At 40.4% G+C, this 22,259-nt stretch overlaps 1 protein-coding gene across 3 annotated transcripts in view; it reads left to right on the top strand.

The window, feature by feature from the left end:
* gria1a (glutamate receptor, ionotropic, AMPA 1a) overlaps positions 1-22,259 on the top strand; it is a 74,898-nt gene that overhangs the window by 24,849 nt on the left and 27,790 nt on the right. For all 3 annotated transcript variants that reach the window (XM_075481030.1, XM_075481028.1, XM_075481029.1), the window contains exons 4-11: positions 2,568-2,752; positions 8,851-8,904; positions 11,963-12,121; positions 12,705-12,872; positions 13,945-14,049; positions 15,245-15,355; positions 18,090-18,296; positions 19,713-20,158. In XM_075481030.1, coding sequence (XP_075337145.1) covers positions 2,568-2,752; positions 8,851-8,904; positions 11,963-12,121; positions 12,705-12,872; positions 13,945-14,049; positions 15,245-15,355; positions 18,090-18,296; positions 19,713-20,158 — 1,435 coding nt within the window. The remainder of the gene's footprint in view (positions 1-2,567; positions 2,753-8,850; positions 8,905-11,962; positions 12,122-12,704; positions 12,873-13,944; positions 14,050-15,244; positions 15,356-18,089; positions 18,297-19,712; positions 20,159-22,259) is intronic.

The raw sequence follows: 22,259 nt of genomic DNA, 5'->3' as shown, positions 1-22,259 counted from the left end.
TCGTCAAGGTCCCCTCCACTCTGAACACAACTCCTATTTTACCACCTCAAAGCACCCACAGATCATCATGCTGCCTCCACCATGCTTGACTGATGGTATTAAGCACTGTTCTTGCATCTTTTCACTTGTTCTGCATCTAACAAATGTTCTTTTATGAGATCAGAAGACCTCAAAGTTGGACTCATTTGTCCACAACACCTTTTTCCAGTCCTCCAGTGTCTAATGTCTGGGCTCTTTTGCTCATCTCAGTCTGAGATATGGCTTTTTCTTGGCAATTCTGCCATGAAGTCCAGCATGCTCCTGTGTTTGTTGGGTACTATTTAGTGCAAGTGCCAGTTTAGGACCTGTGAGGCGTCTCTGTCTTTTGCACCCTTGTGCATCGGGGCCTCCCACTCTTTTTTTTCTGGCTGTGTTGGAGACAGTTTGTGCTGGGGGCAGTTAACTGCATGGTAAGAGTTTTTAAGGGTTCTCACAATTTCTCACATTGAATAGCCTTCCTTTCTAAGCACAACAATAGACTGACGGGACTCCAAAGAAATTTCTTTCTTTCTGGCCATTTTGAGCCAGCAAACAAACAAACAATTGCTGATGCTTCAGCTAATAAACTAACCTAAAGAATGCCAGGTTTTCAGCTGTGCAAGGCAATTGCACAAAAAGGGTTTTCTACTAATCAATTAGCCTTAAAAATGAATGACTTGGATTTGCAGCCATGCCAGGAGATTGATGCAGAGGACGAACAGTTGCAGATAATAGGCCTCTATGCAAAAATGTAGATCTTTTGTTCAAAATGATCAGTTTGATTCTAAATGTGTGAACTGCACAGAATGTGTTTTTCTTTGAAAAACAAAGAAGTTTGTCAGTGATCCCGAAGTTTTGAGCGGTAGTGTGTGTGTGTGTCACAGTCTGATTTTCTCTTTTATTTATGACCATGAATTGGTGTAGACACTCCCTGAATTAAAAAGAAAACGAAAGTGCACCTAAATGGAAGCTGACACGTGCAAAAGGGGCCTGAAAAGTTTGAGAATGCCCTTATTACAATTTAGGAATAGAAAATCAAGTAAAAGATGAAAATAAGTTTAGTGCTCCGTCTTGAAACAAGCCATGTTGCACGGCGCTGTCTATGGTGCTGAAACCTTTGCTGACACCTTGAATTAACTCCATTCAAAGATAGCTGACCCACTGATCTTTTTCGCAACCATGATTAATTATCTTCTGTGTTCCCATGCCTATCATCAGTTTCACAGCTACTGTTTAATCTGCCAGCACCAAGAACTGCAATTATTCACTCATTAGCGACAGTGAAAAGAAAGAGTCACCGTCACAGAGGCAGTACATCACCGTGTACCTTTCAAGCAATGCTTTACCAACTCCTGCATTTCAGTCAACATCCTCACATTTTTCTCTGAGTTTCCCATTTATTTACATGTTGCGGTCATATATGGAGGATCATCCATCTTCTTTTCTTAATGACCCTGTGTCAAATAAGCAGTGCGGATTGCCTGGAGAGCAGCTGGTGTGCATTCTAATCAGGCCCAGCTATCATCTTTCATGCGTTGTGACTACATTTCTCATTCTTCTATTGACGGAGGCCGTGTTGTTGTTTTTGTGGATTTTAGGATTTTGTGAATTTGTGTATCTTTTTGTGCTCATGGCGCGTATAAACATGAGCAAACAAGCATGTTGGATCAGTAAAACTCATGACATGTGGGCCCACAGTGGATATAACAATGTTTGCCAAAAACAAACACAGCCACATCATGTATTAGTTTACATCTCAAAATTTTGTAATTGCTGCATTTCATTTGTATAATGGCTGCCAGTTTGATGTGGGTGGAAATGACTTTTCGTTACTGTGGAATAACTGTGGCTGCCAGCTTGAGAGGAATCCGATTGGTCTACTGCCAGTGGCAAAGACGTACAACACTGAGTCAGATTGAGCTCAAGATCAATGTGTTCCCTAATCGCTTTTTATTTCCTGTCTTAGCGTAAGCCCCGAGCTCATTGGCTACCGTGCCTGTTTCTCTGTGATGCTCAAGTCTCTCAGCAGCGTATCGGTGACAGTGTAATTGAGTAGCGCCACCTGTAATTGGTGCTTAAAGAACACAAAGCCGGCTGTAAGTATGTCGTCTGTGATGATGCAAGGGCTGATTATTTGTTAGCATGAAAGTGGTGATTATTTAGCCCGGCGGCACAGCTGCAAAAGCACACCTGTAAGTGTCAGTGTGCTTAATGGACTGTCCTGCTCGTTACACTTTATCACCTGAGCTACAGGGGAGAGAATCTGATGGATACGCTTATCCAAAGCAGTATGGGTCTCTGCACAGCTTCTGCTTGGTTCACAAGTTTTTTAATTTGTTTTCAGCTCATACTGTAAAACAGCTACTCGTAGCTACAGCTATGTGTAATGCTGCCTTACAGCATGCCGACATTCATTAATTGCTCTCTGTAGATCAGCACCACCTAGTCATTCATGATTTCTGTAGAACTTTTTGTCGTTAATGCCCACAGAGTTAATTCAGTCACTAGTTTAAAAAAAAGAATTGTGTTTTATTTCTCCTTTGACCCAGGCCTGTCCGTTCTGCAGAAGGTCCTGGACACGGCAGCAGAAAGGAACTGGCTGGTGACCTCGGTCAATGTGGAGACCATGACGGAGGCCTCCTTCTTGAAAGTGTTCCAGGACTTGGACAAGAGGAAGGAGGGACAGATTATTATTGATTGTGAGACTGAGAGGCTCACTGGCATTCTCAAAAAGGTAAAACTATATGTATGTAAAATATGATTAGATTTCAATTTAAACATTTAATAATACAAAAAAATACAGTAAAAACAGTACATTTTACTTTTTGGAACTTTTAACGATATGTTTGTTTTGTTTTAAAGAAAGATGCATTAAAAACATAAAATAATCAACACTTCATAACTAGGCTGTACACATTTAATCAGATTAATAAAGGATAGAGGCAGAGTGAAAAAGGAGGGGCTCTAAATGGAATTGCGTTGTTGGTTGTTGGTCCTCCCTGGCATTTTGTCTGCTGTAGCATCAAGGACAGGAAGGATAAATAACACAGTGATGGTATTTGGAGCCCAGAGTTTGTCTGTGATAGGATCATCACTTACTCACCTCTGCACTGTTAAAAGGAAAAAAAAAGATCTTGGCGCCACAGTTAACTGTGCACAAACCCCCTCCACCAAACAGAGACTGTCCAATGATAGCTTAGTAACAGTAACTAGGCAACTCTGGATTTCTCCAGGTGATGAAGAGGTGTACATGAGAGCTCTGGGTGTCCCTTTTTATTTGTGATGTCTTTTGAGGCCAAAAACTAAAGTCTTTCTAGAGAGAAACATTTTAAATTTACTTGGGTAAATCGGCAACAATACTGACTAAAACAAGGCTCTTTAAGAAAAAGTACCAACTTATTAACGTCAAACTACACCATATCCTGTACTGGGTCAACATACCAACTCCATTTTTAATCTCTCCAAGCAAATCTTATTCCCTGAATGAATTGCATTGTTTCACCTATGAGTTAAATGGATGTAGCATCTGTTGTCCTTCCTTTCAGTTGTGACAAATTTCTTACACCTGCAGCTTCAAGAACATCAGCATCACTGACTTCTTTTTGCTCATTAATTTACAGTTTTTTGACTCGGTGGAAGTAAAAATGTTTATTTTTCACTGGAGTCTTCTTTTGAATCTCACTCTGGCCCGGTGATGGAGATTTGATGACTTGCAGTATATCAACATGTCTCTGATCTCCTGCTGTCCAAGGTTGTCAATTTTGCTTCAGAGATGTGAAACTGTTTCTGGGAATGTTCTTCAAGGGGAGGTTTCAAAGCATAGCTTGGGGCATAAATACAGAATTGCCTGTTCTAGTTATATAGTGGTCATATACTATACTATGCAAAAGTCTTGAGCCACCATTGTTTCTTTTTATTTAGCTTCCAAGCAGCCAGACTTTCTAGTAATCTTCTAAAGTGGTGTTGAGCAATAGTTCTCCAGGCTTGACAATTCTTTCAAAGTTTTTCTTTGGAGATTGACCTCTTTTTCACTCATTTTCAGTCCAGTTCTTGTACTTGTCCATTTTCAGAGGTATGTGTTTGTCAAGCGATTTAGTTCTTGCTTATTGAACAACTTAGCAACACTTAGCAATAATGCTGAGACAGATGGGAGGCTAAATTAGAAATGGCAGACCTAAAAATTTATAGCTGATGAGCACTATCTGAAAGTGCTGTTCTGAAGAAATGGGGGGAGGGGACACAAGACCTGAAAGATGCATCTCGACTATTAGTTGATACATCTATTGTTGGCTGAAGCCTAATCAGAAATGGTCTCCGTGGAAGGGTGGCTTTTAATAAGACATTCTTGAGGAAGGGAAATGGGAAGAAGTGGACTGAAAATCAGTGGCAACAAGTCTTATGGAGGCTTAAATTCACCCCAGTGCCCGGACCTCAATACTATTAAAGCAGTGTGGGATCTTCTTGACAGAGAATGGAACAAAAGGCAGCCAACATCCAAAGAAGAGCTTTGGAGCATCTTTCAAGAAGCCAGGAGAACTATTCCTGAACACTTCTTGCAAGAAATCTTGCCAAAGAGGGTTCAGGCTGTGTTGAAGAATGAATGAGGTCTTACCAAATATTGACTTTTAAGCTTGTTAGAATTATACAAACTCCGTTATGCTTGCATATATTTCAGTAACATTGCATTTCTTTCCTGTTTTCCTGGGAATACATAAATAAATGAGGCATGACCCAAGACTTCTTTTTGTTAAATATGATTTGGGGTGGGGGGTCGTTCTCCTTAACTTTTCTTACAACCAGTGTTGCCATCTTGGTGGATTTGTCACCAGATTTTGCTACTTTTAAGACCCATTCAATGAATTTTTGTCAAAGAAGTGACGAGACACAAATCTAGTGACTTTTTGGACCTTGGGTACTTCAAAGAGAAGAGATTGCTTGGCAAGGGCAAGATTTATTTCTCGTGAGCCTATGTGAGCCATGCGGTTTGGTAAGTGGGAAACAGCAGGCAGCCCTGCTCACGTTCACACAGCCGTAGTGCCACCGGGTACAACAAAGCGGAGGAGGCATAGTAGCTGACAGACATCTGTCAGTTAGATTGATTGTGTGAGATACTCTGCCATTTCTAACTTTTTCTGACTGATCTCTGTACCTGTAAATATAACTAAAACTAATGCATAGATGTCATTTTCCATTTAAATAAATGGTGGTTCTGTCAGTCAGATGATGTCATGATAAGAAAAACTCAAATCTAAATTTTACTACAGCAAAGCAGCAGCTTTGCAATGCTTTCAAATGGACTAAAGACAAAGACAAAAATTGGCTAAAATAGTTTATCAATTGATGTTCTTCATTTTCTGTTGCAATTACAAAAGATACAGTGTAAAAATGATTAGATTAATATATAAGCCACCAGATTAATGAATACGGAAGCCGAGAGCAGACGTGGTACGTATAAACTTTTTTAACTGATGGTTTTCTCGAGATAACGAGAGATAACGATTATTGTTATCTCGAGATAACGAGATAAATAACTCGTTACCTCGAGAAAACGAGTTATTTATCTCATCTCGAGAAAACGATAACGGCACCTTTCGTGCATCATTCAGTAACCATGGAGACGGCCTGGTCCCCTCAGCTGGTCACTGATGAAGTTGACTATATCAGCAGGATCACTTAGGTGTAAACGCCTATTGAGCTGCAGTCGAGCCAGCCGTCTCCTTAAATGACGTGGGCTGATATGAAAGTTACACCTCGACAGAAGTAAAATTTGATGCGTTGATCTATGTCGGGTTCTCCAAAATCTGACATCTTCAGCTTGAGTCCGTTCTTGGAAAGGCTTTAAGAACACTGAGAAACTGATCATGAGCATTCAAGAAAAGATAGTCATCTCGTGATCTGGAAAACCATCGATAAATTTACTCGTTATCTCGAGAAAACGATCAGAAAAAAGTTTATACGTACCACGTCCGCTCTGGGCTTTCGTAAATAAATAAATTAGCAGTGTATTATTCCCCTTATCATGTTTAGTTTACTGGATGTAAGTCACTCCACTAAACAACACTTCCCTCATTAACATGTCTTCTACATAATTTATCAGTTCTTGTTTGTAGATGTTTTGACTGGTTTAAGCATTTCTCTTTTTTGTGTTTTTGCTTTTGCATGAAGCCACCAAACAGTTAAGCTCAGCTATGACATACCTTTAACGAGGTGATATTTTTTTAAAAGCAAGTCAGCTGGAAGCAGTAGATAAGCTAACATACAAGCTACCTGAAAAACCGCTGATTAAGTTGGCTATGGACAATTGTCTCCCAGCCGGCCAAATAAATGGTTGCTGGCTCAAAATGAGCTGCATCGCTCAGAAGTCAAGAACCCATCATTTCCAACCTTCTAAAAGTTAAAGTGGTTTGTTGCCGCCTCTCTCAAAGCAAACATAATTCAACAGAGAAGTCAACAAGGTGTAATTTGTTTCGCTTGTTGATCTCACTCATGATTTATAATTCTTCACTTAGGTTATCAATTTTTTTTTTTTTTTTTCAAGTGCATTGTTCAAAAGAAAAAAATAAATCACACAAACATCCTCACACACACCATCCCGATCTGTATGTGGAGACTGTGGCTGCTCTGTGTGAGTGTTATTGATGGCCCGGTGTCTACAGTTAAGGTTATTGCATCAGTTCTCACCAGTTTACAGAAGCTGAACCTGAGAACTTCTACATTCAGACGGCAGACCATCAATCATCGACATCTGCTCCCAGCTTCCGCACTGGCTTCGCCTGTGAGCTCGAATATCCACTAACACAGCCGTAACCACACCTCTTCCTGTTTTGCCCTTTAAACTCACTCCTGAGTGGATCTCATACAGTACAAAGACTGTCTCACAATAATGTCACTGACAGTGACCTGAGGGTCATTTGTCATACAAGCAGAGTGTGACACCTCAGGTCCTCTCTACCACAGACAATGCCTTTTCTGTGGTAGAGATTCCCTCCTTAAAAAAGTTTCGGTGTGTTTTCTGACAAAGATGCAGAAAAATTACCCAGCCTTTTGGTGCTGAACTCTGAATGACTTTACAAATTTGCATACATAATTAAAAATAAAACTCACTGCCAAAACTTTTCCATTTGACAGCCCACTGTGTCTTCCCCTGGTGAAGGGCGTCGTGTGTTCTGCACTGGTGCGTGTCTCTCCTCCATCCCTCTTGTTTTCCTTGCTGGAGGCTTGGCCGCAGGACTTTCCGAGTGCCGGGGTCACCATTAATAACAAATGCCACCTTCTGTCATGACCTAAAGCATTATTAGACACACAAAACACACAACTAAACAAACGCAAAGAACACACAAAGCAAAATGCTCACACAGAGTGCCACTTATTTACGGTGCCATTAATTGGATTATTCTACATCCCTTGAATTAATGTTGCTCACTTGTCTTTCTCTTATGTGACTGTTAATTATGACACATTAACAGACAACCACATCTGTTGTGGTTTTACACACAAGGAAGCGCTTAATTTAGGCATTGTCAAACTAGACATGTGTAATTAATTGTCAGTAAAAGCTAGAAATAAACCCATTTCAACAGTACCACACTCGAGACCAATGCATGGGTGCATGGGTGCATGGGCAAGAAGTTGAAAGAAATTTCTGAAAAGGTACCTCTTCAACTGTTAAGCAATGGGATGAAGCGACCACACTTTTGTATTGTGCTGTGTTGGGAACATGTCAGTGGGAGGACAATTCATTTAATCCCAGCAAATGAAGGACCCAAATGTCATACCATCTGCAAAAAAAGCAAAGATAACAAACGCATCAAAATCTACTTTGTATTTATGACAAGAGATGCGAGTTGAAGATTGCCCTCTAAGTCCTCGATTTAAACATTATTTAACCTTGTGGACGGACCTCAAAAGACTATTGAATCCATGATAGTCCAATTGTCTTTCAGAACCTGTAGCCATTTGCAAATATACGCTCTGGAAAGTCACCGATTTGTCAGTCGTTAAAGGTCTAAAAAGGCTTTTGTGATAGTCATGTTTTATTGTGTTATTCTTTGCAAAAATGATCCTTTTATTTGAAAGGGTTTGATAATGTTTTTTTATACCTTTGTATGAAAAATAAAGTTGTGCTTATTCAAAGTTAGTGCGATGAAGGGCTCGAATACTCACGGCTAAGAGATATATTTTATTCATCAGTGAGGGGCTTGTCCACAGTTCAACACTGACAAAATGTGTCATGGAGTTTCAGGGATGTATGATCTTTTGAAATATTTAAGCATCAGATCAAAGATGAAATCTGAGCTCGCAGGGTGATCGATTTTGATAGAAAAGAGGGACACAAATATACTTTGTCACAGTATTATATTTGGTGAATGTCAGCTGATCTAAGTTCCAATGTAATCCTCGTAAAAATGTACAAATTTTATTGTATTGTATTTTTATATATATATTGTATATATATATATATATAGAGAGAGAGAGAGAGAGAGAGAGAGAGAGAGAGAGAGAGAGAGAGAGAGAGAGGTTTACATGGTTTGTTTTTAGGGCATGATTTGTCTTTATTTGAAGTTATACTTTATAATGATCTCTCGCAGAAAGATAGCACCAAATCGGTGGTGTGTGTTCTCGTGTGTTTTTCTCTTAGAAACAATACAATATAAAATCGAGTCTTTTGTGTGCCTTCCACCTGTTTTTTTCCTGCACAAGGGAAAGCATCTTTAACTTAACTGTCTCTGGTATACCGCTGCGATGCATTGCTTATCGACTCTCACACACAAACCTCTGCTTGTATGTTTCAAGCTGTTGATTTTCTACCTCTCCTCTGTTTGTGTCCTTCAGATTGTCGAACAAGGAAAGAATGCAAAGAGCTACCACTACATTCTCGCCAACCTGGTAAGAAATGATGATGATATTACAGCTTTTGTTAAAATCTATTTTTTTTTTCTTTCTTCTTTTTCAAATTGCCCACATACTTCTCTACATATTTTCATACCTCCATTGAATTTGAACTGCTATTAAATGAGGCTTTTAACAGCATTTCATACTTTCAGTACTTTATCATCAGTTTAATAGACTTGCGTGTGCCTGATAGATTAGGGTGGAACTATCTGGTTTCTCATCTCCTCATTCCATTTTCTACTTCAGCTATTCTTTCTCTGTCAAAGGCACAGAAATATCCACAGTTCAGTAGTCGACTAAAGCACAAGAGGGGGACCTGTGACAGTGGCAGATACAAATCTGTGCTCACTCACAGTTATAGAAAAAGGCCTGTATGCAAATCTATTAGCTCTTATTGTTGCTGTTTTCTCGGTGCAGATGCTACGTAGACCACCTCAGCACTGACTAAATGCAGCCATATGAGGACAAAACTGAGACCAACAGAAGCTGTGGCAGTGACAACATTAATAGCAGCTGCTGGCAAGAACATCTTCCTCTGCTGGGGTTGTAGATTGGCTCTTTCTGCCTTGTCTGTCGAGTTTGCCAGATTTCATTTTAAAGAATGAGGACCAGACGGTACAAATAGCCGATCCTCAAAGTGGTTGCAATCATTTATAATGAACCTATAATCGGCCTTGTGCAAAAAAAAAGATGAAAGAAAACAGACTTATTCTTTGTTCTTGCACCTATTTTTTTTTTAGATTTGTGCCAATTCACTCATCAGCGTACCCGGCTGCACCTGTGTGTGGATCTGAACAGGACATTGCTAGAATTTCAGTCAGCACTTAAATGCGGTAACGATATCTGTCGGAAACACCCCCACCCCTCCATGTCCAGTCTTAGCAAAGGGTGGTTTCTATAGTAACCTCTTCAGCCCGCTGCTCAGCATTAGCTCATTTGTGGAGCAGAGAAAAGACACAAGTCTGTTTGTTATCTGAGAAATATGGACACCTGGTAAAACACAGGTACGTTCGGAAGGCAGGCTTCACTTTGTACCATGCAGAGAAAAATGAAGGGTGGAAAATTACTACAGAGACTTACGGCTAGTTAACAGTAAGCCCTCTTTATTTGCCTGTATTTGTTATGACTGTATGGTAATTGAAGACTAAAGGAAGTGAAACAAGTGAGAGTTTGAAACAGACACACAGAGAGGCAAGAGCTTCAAATGCCATGACGCAAGTAATGTCAGAGCAGAGAAGAAAGAAAATACTGAACACTGTCAGACAGCAGACTGGTGAACCAGTGACAATACAGAGGGGCACCTTTTCTTCTCATCAGTCATAACTCTGCTTTTTCTGTACAAACTGCGTACAAATCACCTCCACTGCTCTCCATTGGCACTTGTCTGCCTCTTCTTCTGCCTGCACTGACAGACCACCTGCTGAGAGGGTGAAACTGCATATCCTCCCCCTCCCTCTGTTAAAAACAGCCACAAAATAGTCAGGGAAAGGAGAAGACACAAGAAGAAGACAGCATTGCGTTAAATCGCTTCTTTCTCTGTTCTATTTTGTGTGAAGCGTGCATTGCATTCTCCCTCTCGCCTGTAACATTTTAATCTGGACTGCTCCCGCCATGAAAGGAGGTTTTCTGTTTTATTTCTTATTACTCTCCTTCAGGAAAGACAGTAGTAAAGTGTTCAAAGAGATAACCTCTCTGAGCAAAAAAGTTGAGTTTTTCTTCTTTTTCTTTTTCATTATGCAATTGACCTTTGCATTTGTGAAGGTTAAGTTGCATTTGGCCAAAATATTTAGCCAAGTTGCACTCTAATGTAAGATGCTACTGGCTTCCACACGTTTCATCTTGTAACCTCTTAAATAGCCCACCTACAATACAAAATACCCCTTATTTTATGGTTCCTCAGGTATTGACCACTTAATTACATGGTTTTTGCCCCTTGTTTTGTTTGAATGAATAAAAATTAAGTAAAAATATCCATTTAAGATGTCTATGTGCTATTATATACACATATAATCAGATATGTATTACACAAGCTTGGAACACAAGATATAAGTGGTAATTTATCACAAAAAGTACTGTAATGTTTTAAAGTTCTATTGTCTACACATACACACGCTAAGTACCTAAGCGTAGAAATTCTTAAAACATGTTGCGGACGAAAATGTAGTGAAGTATAAAGGGCAATAATTACCTTTAACTCATAAAGGAGTACAAATACAAAGTGGCTTTATAAAAAAAAGTGTTGAGCAAAGTCCATGCACTTCACATTCGTCCTTGGGGTCAACAATCACGGGCGGGCATCCCTGCACCAAATGATAAAACAGAATTGTTTACAATCCAAATCGACATGGAGGATTGTTGCTCTGACTATGGATCATGGTCATGTAATACAAGATGCCCTCCACTGACACAATTTTTAATAGGCGTGAAATTGCTTAAATGACTGTGTCTGCCTCTGCTTTTTATGCCGTGTCAGCGACAGCTGTGGCCAGAGGTATCATGTTTCCTGGCAGTTTATGCTTTCCTACATCTGTCCCTACAGCCATACTTATCTTAAGAGAGTAAGATCTCTTGGCTGTCCTGAGGGATTTCTTCAGCTTGGCACTGATGTTCACTTGGATAGTTGATTCATTTTTTTGTGGTCAAAAGCCAAATGTTGCTGTAACCTCATGTCCTTATCCCATTCTTGTGAATTCAAAATGTCAGGCATGCCTTGATTTTCATCCAGAAAGATCAAAAATCACTGTGACCTTAGAAGAGCCTAAAACAATAAAACGATGGCTATTTTATGAACTTTGAATACCAATGGATATAAACTGCACCTTGATCGGTGGGGGAAGCAGTGAAACCACACAATGGCAATCTTTTATTCTCTTTTTGACAAGTAGGGTTCAGTGTCCATGATCAGAAATTCTGTTTTTATGATTTCTGTTGTACTGTATATGAATGACATTCTAATTTTAGAATTCTAATTTTATGCACTTTTTTTATTTTTATCATTTTTATTCTGGTGTATACTATTTCATCTCTGTGCCTACCTTCCTGTCTGTCTTAGGGATTCCTGGACATTGACTTGACAGACCTGAGGAAAGGTGGTGCCAACATAACCGGCTTCCAGCTCGTCAACAACTCCGAGCCAAGTGTGAGCCGCATCGCCCAGCAGTGGATGGAGTTTGATAACAAAGACTCCAAAATTCCCAAGACTGGACTCAAAGTAATACCCCTTTACTTTCTGAAATATCTTCCCTTGCTTTTATTCGTGTTCTCTTTCTATATTTATAGGAATTATTGAGTTGTGAAAAGTCGCTATGCAGCATGAAAAGTTCTGTTTTTTTTGTGTGTGTTTGAGGTTAGAGTTGCTTTTCCTGCAAAAGTTATTTCCCGCTGTCACATATATTACATCTGTGAGCAGCCTATTGGAAAAAGTCATGAAGAAGTTTTGAAAAAGTAATGCGGTCAGATTCTATCTGAGCCTTGAGGTTCAGATGTAGGATTTCTGATGTTAAATGCTTATAGATTTATACTGTCCAGAAAAGAAAACTGCTTCCCAATGCAACCATTTGAGTGTTTATAAGGTCAAGAAGTTAAGTAAAAGTCAAAGTAATTTAAATTATACCCTTAAAAGTTCACTTGGACAATTCTCTAAAGTTATTTGGCATTTTAAAAGGGGCTCGGTTACAATTGGACGATGTGTGGAATATATAGAAATCCTGTCGAGGTATATTTCTTCATTGTTGCCTTGATTATCTATAGTTTTTAACACTGGTAAGTCTAAATTACCTGCTCTCTGTCTGCAGTACACAGGTGCTCTAACATATGACGGGGTGAAAGTCATGTCCACGGCCTTCCAGAATTTAAGGAGACAGAGGATAGACATCTCTCGCCGGGGCAACGCTGGAGAGTGCCTCGCCAACCCACCAGCCCCTTGGGGACAGGGCATAGACATCCAGAGAGCTTTGCAGCAGGTCTGCAAACATGAATAGAGACACGCCTATGCGCTCGCACACACTCGTGCATACACAAACCATGCACAGAGACACACACAAATTCTTGACTGGCACATTGGCTAACGGCTCCTGAGTTGGGGCTGGCTGAGCAAATTAGGTTTCATTCTGTTGTGTAAAGTTCACATTAAGTCATATGAGAGCTCCCCAGTATCAAATGTGACATCATGAGTAGTAAACAAAACCTGCAGGCAATATTACTCAGCCGTGATCGTCATGGAATATGACATCAGCAATTGAGTTTAGAAATGTAATATTTGGCAATGGTGATGCTGGCCAGGCTGTGAGACTTCTTGATCTCGTGGAGACACACACATGGACTCATTCAGGTCCATGGATGAACATAGAGAATCATTTTTTTAATTGTCATTGCAGTTATATCTAAAAGTACGTTTTGCACACACACACACACAAATGTGTGTGTGTGTGTGTGTGTGTGTGTGTATGTATATCCATCCATGTTTTAATCCAAGTGGTCGTGGGGGTGCTTGAACCTATCCCAGCTGTCATTTGGCGAAAGGTAAGGTACACCCTGGACATGTATATATATATATATGTGTGTATATGTATATGTATATATACACGTACACTGCGTGTGAGTGTGTGTTTGCATGAGTGCAGCCCAAGGCTCTGTCTGCAGAGTGGCTGTGCAATGGCCTGCTCAGAGTCAATCCAGCCATCTGCCTGCGGACAGACTGAAGATTGAAGCAGTGCTCGCTCAATTAATTCCATCACACAGCCAAGACAAACACACTGCACTGTACACATACACGCACACCATCTGTCATTCACCTCCACATGGACCTGAGCTCGGCGGTGTTTCACAAATGAATACTATGCAAACACATGCAAGCTATTCTCAACGTGCATTACATTTTAAATGTGACATGCAAATGCTTGCTGGTAGCACAGAAATTAAGAAAAATGCCTGTTTGAATACCAAGCAGCACACAACAGTATGGTACTCACCAGTCTGCCAGGAAAGTTGGAGCCTCAACAAGACACCTATTCTGTATCTCTGACACTACTACAGGTCCGTATTGATGGGTTGACGGGTCACATTCAGTTCAACGAAAAAGGCCGCAGAACCAACTACACCGTTAGTGTCATGGAATTGGCTCCTTCTGGACCCAAGAAGGTAAGCCTGTGTGCTTTGTGTGCTTTCACGCTTACCGTTTAAATAGTGTTAGGATAAGTCAAATAACCCGGTTGCTCATTTTAAGACTGTTCAGTATTCAGTAGGTCCAATGAAATGTCTGGGGCCAGATTTTACATATTGTAAGAATTACATATACAGATGCTCAGAGCCACCCTGGGAGTAAAAACGTGCTCAATGAGAAAAGGATTAAGACTCGCTTAACAAGCAACCTTCTTGTACCAACAGTGAAGACGGCTAACCTTTTACAGCAGCTCTCAAGTGGTTACCTGATTATTCATGCATATACTTTAACTATGAGAGTACACTTAGAATCAAGCATTTAACCTACTTCTGCCATGTTGCTCAGTCTGAAACAGGAATAGAATTCTACTGCTGATAAACTAGGAACATGGGAGAGGCTACACAGTAGTTCATACATCCCTGAAAAGAAAAAGGAACTCGTTCAAAGTAAATAGTAGCCCAAAACAGCGCTGTTTTGAAATGTGCATTTCGATGTTTTAATGTTTTATTATTACTTTTATGTTACACACAATCATTCTATGTGTGTCTTAGTTCTCCAGTCATTAGGATCTATTCCACCAACTTAATAGAGTCATTATAAGATACATTTCAAAGAGTTATAACATAAAGTTAGAAGAAGCTTTTATTCTTAAGTCTGTGGTTTGGAGTTAAACTATTGTTTTTCACCACCAGTGTGCTTCATAATTATTTACTTCATGTGCTGACTTCCATAAAGGTCTACTGAAGGATTCTTTTAAAAAGCAGTTAGCTGATGTTACAGTGCAGCCAGCTAACAATAACTACCTGCCACTTAAGCAACAAAGGATGAAGGTGGTTAATCACTACCTATTTTTAACTCATTACTGTAACTGATTACAGCATCCAGTATAATACAGAAAGATCTTCTTTCTTTGTTTATGCTTATTTTCAATTGTATTTCAAGCGATTATCACTAACACTAGTTCACTTCTCTCAGCTTAGGACCCTAGCTGACATGAAACCTCATGATTTCATGCCCTGTTCTTATTCCTCTTAATATCTAAATCTAATTTAACTGACAGTTTAATACATTTTTAGACCAACATGCTAACTTCGTCTTTTGTTTCCACTGCTTTATCTTCGAAGATGTGAGTAAGTGCTGGTCCCAATTTGTGATTCATTCACCTTGTCCCAGGTTGGCTACTGGAATGAAGACGAGAAGTATGTGACCACAGCCAGCCTCATCAGGGGCAGCAATGAGACGTATGGACTGCTGAATAGGACTTATATAGTCACTACCATCTTGGTAAGTCTAAGTAAAAAAAAGAATAAAAAGAAAAGAATTTGATCAAATTTGAGGCATTTGAGGGCATGAGGTTGAGTGAGGTGGGAGAGACTGAAACAGAGAGAGTCATAGTAACATTTTTCCTTTTCTTTGAAGATGGAGTTCCTTAAAATTCACTCCCCTCAAAGAATATGTCAGAAATCTGTGACTATTTCTCCCTCGCTTCTTTCCTTCTGCTGCTATATTCTGCTTACCTCTGTCTGTGTGAAAGGTGCCTGATCAGAATGATGATTCGTCAATACAATAGAGGTGCGGGGATTTGTCTCGCAAACAATTGCGCGCTGACATACAGTACTGATGACTTGCAGAGTTATTGTCTTACATATTTACTGCACATTTGAGCTCAAATATCATGCCGTCATTAACATAGGCAGACTGAAAGGGACCTTTTATCATTCCAGAAGCAGCTATGCAGAATTAGAGCGCTTAGCTTAATGAAACACAGAACCCTTCTGAGGCTGTGATGTGCCAGCGTGTCCTTCATTTCTCTCTCCTTTATTTGGATCAGATGTCATCACTAGGTTCTTCAACATGATTTGGCGGATGAGGTTGGATTTAGTGTGCTAGCCTATATGTCAGAGACAGTGGTGCTGAGGTCTGTAGGTTGGATTTGAGAAAATGGTTTCACAGATTCAATCCGACTAACTGCCATGTCAGCTGTAGGTTGTAATGACATTTTCTCAAAAAAGAAGGGGCATACCTGACAATACCCGGCAGGAATATGTTAGAGGACGATAATGATGTAATCCCTCCAGACAGAAGATGTTCTCAGGGTTTATATCTTGCTGAAAATCTTTATTTCATAGAAAACAGTGCGTCTGTAGACTGCTTTTTTTTACTTCTGGTTTATTTTTCCAAGGGAATATCACTCCTGCTATGTGATTTTGTTTGAGTGAAAGCATGTCTCATCCAGTGTGTGAATGAAATTGATTTGAAAAAAAAAAGGCATTGGTACCTTCCAATCTGTGCAGTCTTCCCAGAGAGGCAAGCCTTCAGCTTTCTTGTAGCATCGGCTGCAAACGTCTGCAGCAGCATAATCAATGATCATGGTTTTGTCCAAAACAGACCTTATAACAATGTTAACTGCTTCTTAGAGTGGCTCAGGCTTTCTGGCAGTGTGTACCCAGGTGCGAATAGCATTGCTGGCTACTAACACTTGGGTGCTTACAAAATCATCCTTTTTTTTTATATATAAAGGCTTTTGGCAAGAAATGCCATCATACAAAAGAAACCACATGATTTTTAAACTCTGAAAGAAGTAAAAACAGGTTTATGTTTTTCTATTTATTTTTTTTTATTTCTGTGCTTTTTATTCTATTTGGTACACACATATGTTTTTTGATTTGATCATTTGCATGAGTGCTTTTTTGTGCATAAATGTTTGTCTATGTATTGTATTTTACATGGTTGAGTGACAGCGGATCTCTTGAACTTGTTCAAGGTCAATGAGACTAAGTCCTTAGGGACTGTCTGTCTGTGCCCTGTCTGTATGTGTGTGTGTGTGTGTGTGTGTGTGGGTCTGTCTTTGTCTGGTGTGCAGAGGCATACCCTGTGTAAGCACTGCACACCAGACCTTTCTCTCCGCTGTCTCCCTTGTGTGCCATTTTTATACCACTTACTCTCAGGTTTTGTGAAGCAATCATTGTGTTAATCTTGACCATAAGTTGCAGGAGAACACACTTAACTGTAAGAAATAAAGGGAACACCCCCCCTTACATCTCTAGACCCTGATGAAACATTGTGGCATTATTTAAGCCCAGCAAATCCTAAGCTTAAATAAGGCACACATTACCACTTGTGGGAATTGTGGCCTTTCAAGTGCCGGTGGACACTTCAGATTTAGGTGATGGGAATTCTGTATGAAATCCATTTTTCAGGAGGGTCCCAGGTGTCATGTCAGCTGTAATTTCTCTGACCAGTCAATCAGTGTGAGATGCACAAATGCGTGTATAACAAGAAGAGGAAGTCTGGCCTTGGAACAGGTCAGCCGAGCTTGAAAGTGCTGTCAGCCTCACCTGCATGGCTCAGACATGCACACACAAACATGCGCACTCGCACTCGCACTCGCACACGCATACGCGTGCTTGTCCAGCTCAGATGTAAGATCTCAGATTTATTCTTTCCAATTGTTCTGCTTTCTTGCAGTGAGCTACATCTTATCAGAACTACTGTCATTGAGGCAAAGCCATGATGATAATCATACTTAGTCACCTTTTGTGTTTGAATAACATACCGTACCCTCTGGGAACAAAGCCAAAATTATAGTGTGGAATTACACGATTATCTTTTCTTCTTAGCCCCTTCCACCAACAGTTAGATTTTGGCCCAGTTTTTATTTATTTATTTTTCAAGTATGAAGTCTCAAGTATGATTTAGAAACAGGTGAATAACACTGTAACATAAAGGACACCAAAGCACATGTTCCTAAGTTCTCAAATTCCATTATTAAAAATAACTACATGCTACAGCTTCAAGTCATCACTTTCAGGTCCTCATTATTTCAGCAACAGTCCAGCTATGGAAGCCTGAGGAGAAAATATTTGCATCGTCATTTCATTTTTTTGACACATCAGTGAAATACTCGATTATTTCCTAAACCTGTGTCTATGTTTTCAAGTAATTTTTAACACCTGAGGTGACTGATGATTGAGTAAAAAGCCTCTGCCTCTACTCATGCTTGTCCTCCATCCAACAGGAGTCTCCATATGTGATGCTGAAGAAGAACCATGAGCAGGCCGTAGGGAATGATAGGTACGAGGGCTACATTGTTGAGCTGGCTGCAGAGATAGCCAAGCATGTGGGCTACCAGTACAAACTGAAAGTTGTCTCTGATGGCAAGTATGGAGCCAGAGACCCCGAAACCAAGATGTGGAATGGCATGGTTGGTGAATTGGTGTATGGGGTAAGTAAACAGAGCTCTTTCTAAGATTATTTCCTGTTTAAATGTGCCTGACCAAAAATACCTATCTTTACAAGGTGTTACTTGTTTTCCCACGGCTTATGGCCCCAGAGTTGCCATTACAGGGGAAAAAAATGCACACTAGTCTTGCAGAGCAGACATAATTTGTATATAAATGCAGCAGATTAGACAAACATCCAGATGCAGGTGAAACGGGAAGAGAAAGAAAGCAACAAAACAGCAGTAGATACTCATTCTGAGCTGAAGTTAAACAAGAGCACTCACTACTAAGGTTTACTACAACTCTCTGTGCTGCTCTCATTTATGTGTCGGTCTGTCTTTGCCACCAGCAAAGAAAATGTACAACTGTGACCGAAAAGTGGCCCATGAAGGCGACACATTAACCCTCAGCCATACTCATTTTTGACCGTAGAGACATCAGACAAAATCACCCGCACTGTAATTTCATCTATATTTACGTGAAAAATTAGCACCCATTAGAGAGACAGATACAAACAACAAAGTGTGTTTATTTTTTTTTCCTTTTACACAATGTACAACTTTGTTCAAAGTCACAAACCCCAAAGAGAAAATTATTCATGCAGCTCTCAGGTGCTGCAGCCGCTTTTCTTTGCTGCTGATTGAACGGGGCAGGAGCAGAGAAAGAGGTATTCCTGCAGCAGTAGAAAAACCTTACTCCTGTGAGGCGATGCCGCTGACTGTTCCTCCTTAGAGTTACTACAATAGTTGCTTGGTACTTTTTTTTTCAGAAGGGAGGGGACGGCTATTGAAAGGGTGTGAGAAGTCACTGAATTAATGATAAAGTTTGTAAACCGGCTTTCGTGCTGCCAACTTTAACAAGTTGCTCCACCTAAAGGAAATGCTCAGCTATTGTTTCCATTGATTCCTTGTTTTATTCAAGATGCCGGCGATATGTATATGATGCATGTGTACGTATAATATGATACTGTTTGTATACAAGACAGTATCATGATACCAGATAAAAAAACTTGATGTTTACAACAGCCTTTAATTTAAATAAATCTTTGAGTTTTTACATTAGCGGTCTTACATATTGATGTCTGTCAGCCCACAGCTGTTTTTTTTTTAGTCCTCAGTGTACAGCTTTTTGTTGTTGTTGTTGTGTTCAAAGTGCTCTGTCGACTGAGAAAAGGCTGGAAAAAAAATCAACCACTAAAGGTCATCTTTGAATACTGTTAAGTGAAAGTCTAAGCATACTGAAGTCCACACATGCCATGGAAGCTTACAAAGGAGCACATTATTTTCTCCCATGTTTGAGAATGCTTTCCTGTCCTGTTTTGCACCTTAAGCATGACATCTTTGCCAGAGGTGCTTTTCTTACAGGTGCTATGGCAGAGCTCCTTGACATGCCTGTTTGTGTTTGTGCTCTTCTTTCAGAAAGCAGATTTGGCTGTGGCTCCTCTCACTATCACCCTTGTCCGCGAAGAAGTCATAGACTTCTCCAAGCCCTTCATGTCTCTGGGTATTTCCATCATGATTAAGAAACCCACCAAGTCCAAACCTGGCGTGTTTTCGTTCCTGGACCCGCTGGCTTATGAGATCTGGATGTGCATTGTGTTTGCCTACATTGGCGTCAGCGTCGTGCTCTTTCTCGTCAGCCGATTCAGCCCATACGAGTGGCACGCCGAGGACTACGAGGAGGGAGGTGAGCCGCAGTCTCCGACACAGGCGGCCGCCTCCAACGGGGTGCAGCAGAGCCAGACACAGATGCAGCAAAACACCAACCAGCAGAGTCCAGAACAGACCAATGAGTTTGGCATCTTCAATTCCCTTTGGTTCTCACTTGGAGCTTTCATGCAGCAGGGCTGTGACATCTCACCACGGTAAGACACTTGAGGCAAACCACAGACTTTATGTCTTTTTATCTTTGCGTTTGATTGTTGGTACACAGTGAGTAAGAGTACTCAGTGCTACATCTTCCACAACTCAGCTGTTTTTTTTAATGTATTATCATTATTATTTTTTTTAAATCCATTTCGTAGATGATAAAAGTTAGATGAGGAGCATCAGTTGAAGTTTGTAATGGAGCCATGGTGCAAAATCCAATGTAGTCTGTCTGGCAACGTCTGTCAAGTGATTGGTCAGTTTGTTTGTATGCGTGTAAAAAACTTAAATGGATATCAGACTGTTGAAAGAGTGTCCTGAAAGATCCTGGTGTTAGGGCTGATTGGTGCGTGTTGGCTCCCATCAAGTGCTCTCATGAGCTGTGGTACGAAACGTTCTCAAAAGGTCACCAATTAAAAATCTCATTAAGTGTTTGAAATTAGAGACACCGAGGTCGACTTTTTGAGCTTTCCAGAGGGATTGAAAGGAGGAGATGAGGAGATAAATGTCAGTGTTATCACTGTAGGCTGACTCTGAACCCACAGAGACGGGTTAGGTCATGAATAGAGAGAGCCTCCTCTCATCTTTTTCAACATTAAGCTACATTTGCGGTCTGCTGTTGCATACATGTGGTGCTGTAAATACTGTGAGAATGGAAAGGCTGATGCTGTTGCTTTGAAGTGTGGTTTTACTGTCGGCGGTGATGTGCGCCCGAACATAGCATTGAAGACGACTAGAAAAAAAAAACCTACCGGAGTGATATTGTTTGAGTAATGTGAAACGGTTGGTCTGTTGCAGTAAATATGAAGCTGGAGCCAGGAGGCTTTGTCTGAGTGTCTGAAAAGAATTAACTTGACCCTGTTTAACGTTTCATTCGCCATACGTACCTTACACAAATAGCAAAGGGAAGAAAATACCTGTACATACACGTGCAGGACTGCAAGCTGCTGAGTACATGATGTAGGTAGTGAGCCCTTCCTCCCACATGCCTTCACCTGACATTTACTGTTTCCTGCCTGGAGACTCTGCTGTGCCTCATACAGGATTAAGCCTATTGTTCAAATGTTCTCCTCCAGGCGGGAAATGCATCTGCAATAACTATTGATTTCTTTGTATGCCACACTAAGAGGAAGAGAATGTCACTGTTCTTCGAATAGTCTGTTCCCTGCAGCTTCTTTGTGAATGCACAAACTTGTCTCCTTTTTTTTCTTTGTCTTTGTGTGCATGTGTGCTCAGTCATATTTTCAACTATTTGCATTTGTTTTTCTTGGGAGCAAGTGATCACGGCCGATGCAAGACCTTTCACTGAGTGTGACTAAAAGCACAAAATAGATCATTTCTGTGCTTGAGGCAATTCTGCTCCCATTCTGCAAACCGAACCAGTTTTACAACATATTTGTCTTTATCAAAACTACTGGCCTGAAATTTAGCTTCTATTATGAAGATCCTCAATGGCGTCGGCAAGGTTAGGAATTTTAAAAGCTGAAATTTGCAAATATTTTGCTGTCCCTTAACAGGTCTGTTTTTATTAGTGTCCTGGGACTTTAGAATCAGTATGAGAGAAAGAAAAGATGTAGTAAATACGTGACAGAACGCCGCCTCTGTTAGCACGAGTGGTGATCATCACGGTGGCATATGTACGGTGTCTTTAAAACCAACACAGTGAATGTTTCACCCTGCTGAATACTGCCCTTAAGGAAACATCCTTCCCTTTGAAAATTCGGGTGACCTAGTTGCTCTAGTTAGCGCGACACATATGCACACACAGGAGGAAGTGCATGTAGATGAATCTCCCAAAGCACTATGAGTTCCTCTCCAGGCTCTAAAAGAACACGGGATGTTATTTCTTGTGTTTTGTCAAGTGAAAACAGTAATGCTTGTAACCTTACATATTCAGTTTCAAAGGGGTTTCAAATGTCAAATGATTCCATTGTGCTGCTGCGTTTGAGAACTTTTCTCAGAGATGTTCAGAGGGCAACTTTGTTTTTCAGCTTTGTTTGAGGGTGTTCTCACAACCATCACAGATCTATGTTCAATTCTAGACAACTTCCAGGTATAAAGTTAGACTTTTTTTAATAAGCATGGCTAGGTTTGGGCTAA

This window comes from Odontesthes bonariensis, chromosome 13, assembly GCF_027942865.1.
Source record: "Odontesthes bonariensis isolate fOdoBon6 chromosome 13, fOdoBon6.hap1, whole genome shotgun sequence".
Lineage (NCBI taxonomy): Eukaryota > Metazoa > Chordata > Actinopteri > Atheriniformes > Atherinopsidae > Odontesthes > Odontesthes bonariensis.
This window is presented reverse-complemented; position numbering and strand designations above follow the sequence as displayed.